This window comes from Suillus subalutaceus, assembly GCF_016647625.1.
Source record: "Suillus subalutaceus strain FC151 chromosome Unknown DFJ58scaffold_589, whole genome shotgun sequence".
Lineage (NCBI taxonomy): Eukaryota > Fungi > Basidiomycota > Agaricomycetes > Boletales > Suillaceae > Suillus > Suillus subalutaceus.
Genome location: NW_024540838.1, coordinates 3,173 through 5,411, shown reverse-complemented (window position 1 = coordinate 5,411; position 2,239 = coordinate 3,173). Strand labels below are relative to the sequence as shown.

Genomic DNA, 2,239 nt, shown 5'->3' with positions numbered 1-2,239 from the left:
TACTCCAGGATGGGTCAACAATGCGAGATAGTCCGGGGTGTGTTCTGGTGCATTAAATGGTGTGTGGTCGGCTTCTTTCAGGCTGTCCGAGCTGAAATAAGATTCTATGTCCCATCAGTGGAATGTGTGGATGATGTCTGTCTGGGATACTTACCAAAATCGCCGGGCAATTTCTCTAGAATTTTGTCGTTGAATTCGTCGACATAGATATTGAGAGGGGAGAGGAATGCGCGCTAAAGACACGTCTCGGCGTCCTCCATCAGGAAAAGCCTCCTGGGCAAAAATTGTAATAATTTGCGCTAAACGATGTTATTCTGATAATTCTATCTAATTTCAAGTTTTAGGAATAAAACGGCTAAAAGACGATAATGTACAATGGAATTATCGAGACTTATTTGAAAAATACAGTAAGTGTATCTATCTAGATACGAGTTCAACCAAAAAGTGTTACAGTCATCTAGAACTGTATCACTCGACCACTCTCGCAGGACGACGGCACCGAAATTCGGTAGAAGATGGGCACTCCGCACGATCTTCGACAATGGCACAATGCTTGCCACTTTTGCGCCACCAAGCAAGGAATGCGAGACCTTGTAAAGGCCGTGGTGTCGATCGGGAGCCAACAGAAACGGCGAGAACCATTCGATATAGGTACAATGTATGTCAGTAATAGCAACACAATAATGAGATCAGCAGACTCACAAACAGCAACTGGCAGGCAACGACTTCGAATCGGCATGGCTCTTGCTCGAAGTGGGATCACACACTCACTTCCTGTAAATGGCGGGCAACGACTTGGATCAACATGGCCCGAGCTCGAACGAGGATTGACCACACTCACAAGCTGCGAATGGCGGGCAACGGCGAGCATGCACGTTTGAACAGTGGCAAACGACTTTTTGCTTGAACAACAATTGACCACGTCATTTTTCACACGGTCTCACGTGTCACGTTTAAAACATCAATTTTTCTTACAAGTTCAACGACTTCGTTCTCAACCTTCCACCATCATGATGCCACACATCATCTCGCATGCCTCCAGGTGTGTCCTTTATTTTGTTTATTGTATTGTACTAATGTGTTTGCCCCTGGTGCAGCCTACCCTCACAGTAACCTTATAGCCCTTGCCCCAAAATTTATCCTCAGTAAGTCTTCTATTTTATTTTTCTTCTCGTCTTTCATTCTCTCGCCTCACTGCTCTCAGTGTCTCGTCCTCCTTTCGGCGTCTAGTCAGTGTCTCGTCCTCCTCTCTGCGTCTTCTCCTCCTTTCGGCATCTTGTCCTCCTCTCCGCATCTCTCCACCCCTGGGCATTGTGCCTTCACCACGCGCCTCCTCGTTTCTGTCGAGCCGCTTTGTCATGCTCATTCATGTAGTACGTGAACGCATCGACGAGCGCATTTAATTCATCATAGTTGTCGAGGATACCAGTGGAATCTGGTGTGGGAAATGGCAGTAAGTTTTGCTGGTGTGGATGGTGCCGTTTTGACATGCCGGATACTGACGCTACTCGAAGGGCTTTTGAACTGAAGGGCAATGATCATCTCGCCAGTGAGCATCGAAATGCTCTGTCGCTACTCGACCTGGATGGCATGGCCGACGATTAGGTTCTGATCCATTACTGTATATTCCGCATTCATTAGTGATTGTACCTAAATTCCTCGTACCCTCGTCATCAGCTGTTTCGCGATTACTTAAACACATCTTTTAATCCAATATTAGTCTTTTGTTCTTGTAACATTGCCTGGGGACGCGTGATCTGTGAACCAACATTTGTAATAACGGCTTCTGCAATTCACCACAATTATGTCTAGTATCAGCTAAATCTTGATAATTATCCAACACTGAGGAGGGGTAAAAAAGTCCTTCTAAACTATATAATCTTCCTAATTCTCCTAAGGCTGCTAATTAGAGCTAATTCTTGGATTTTATCAAAGATTATCAAAATTTTGGCCGGGAGGTTTTCCTGATGTCGAGCATGTGGCGGGAGGGAAGAGGAAGTTAGTAGTATCCTCGAATTTTGTGGTCGCTACTATGAGTGCGAGATTCTGTCGATTTCCGGAGCAGTCTTCACCAATCCCGTCCACGAAAGCTGTGAATTGCGGGTCACCCATGCTTCGAATTGCAGTGTTGAGAGTCAAGATGCGGAATGCTATTCCATAACGCTGATGACTTTGCTGACGCTGCGAGAGTGGCTGTCTCTCCTGCTCCACTGACAATGGGGCCTACTTGCCGAAAATC

The 2,239-nt window shown here is 46.0% G+C and overlaps 1 protein-coding gene across 1 annotated transcript; it reads right to left on the bottom strand.

The window, feature by feature from the left end:
- Nucleotides 1–461: 461 nt before the first annotated feature.
- Nucleotides 462–650, bottom strand: DFJ58DRAFT_644239 (uncharacterized protein; the record flags this gene model as incomplete). The annotated part of the gene is made up of 1 exon (XM_041381396.1): nt 462–650. A coding segment is annotated over one exon (189 nt), but the record flags the coding sequence as incomplete, so codon positions are not given.
- Between the last annotated feature and the right edge of the window lie 1,589 nt (nt 651–2,239).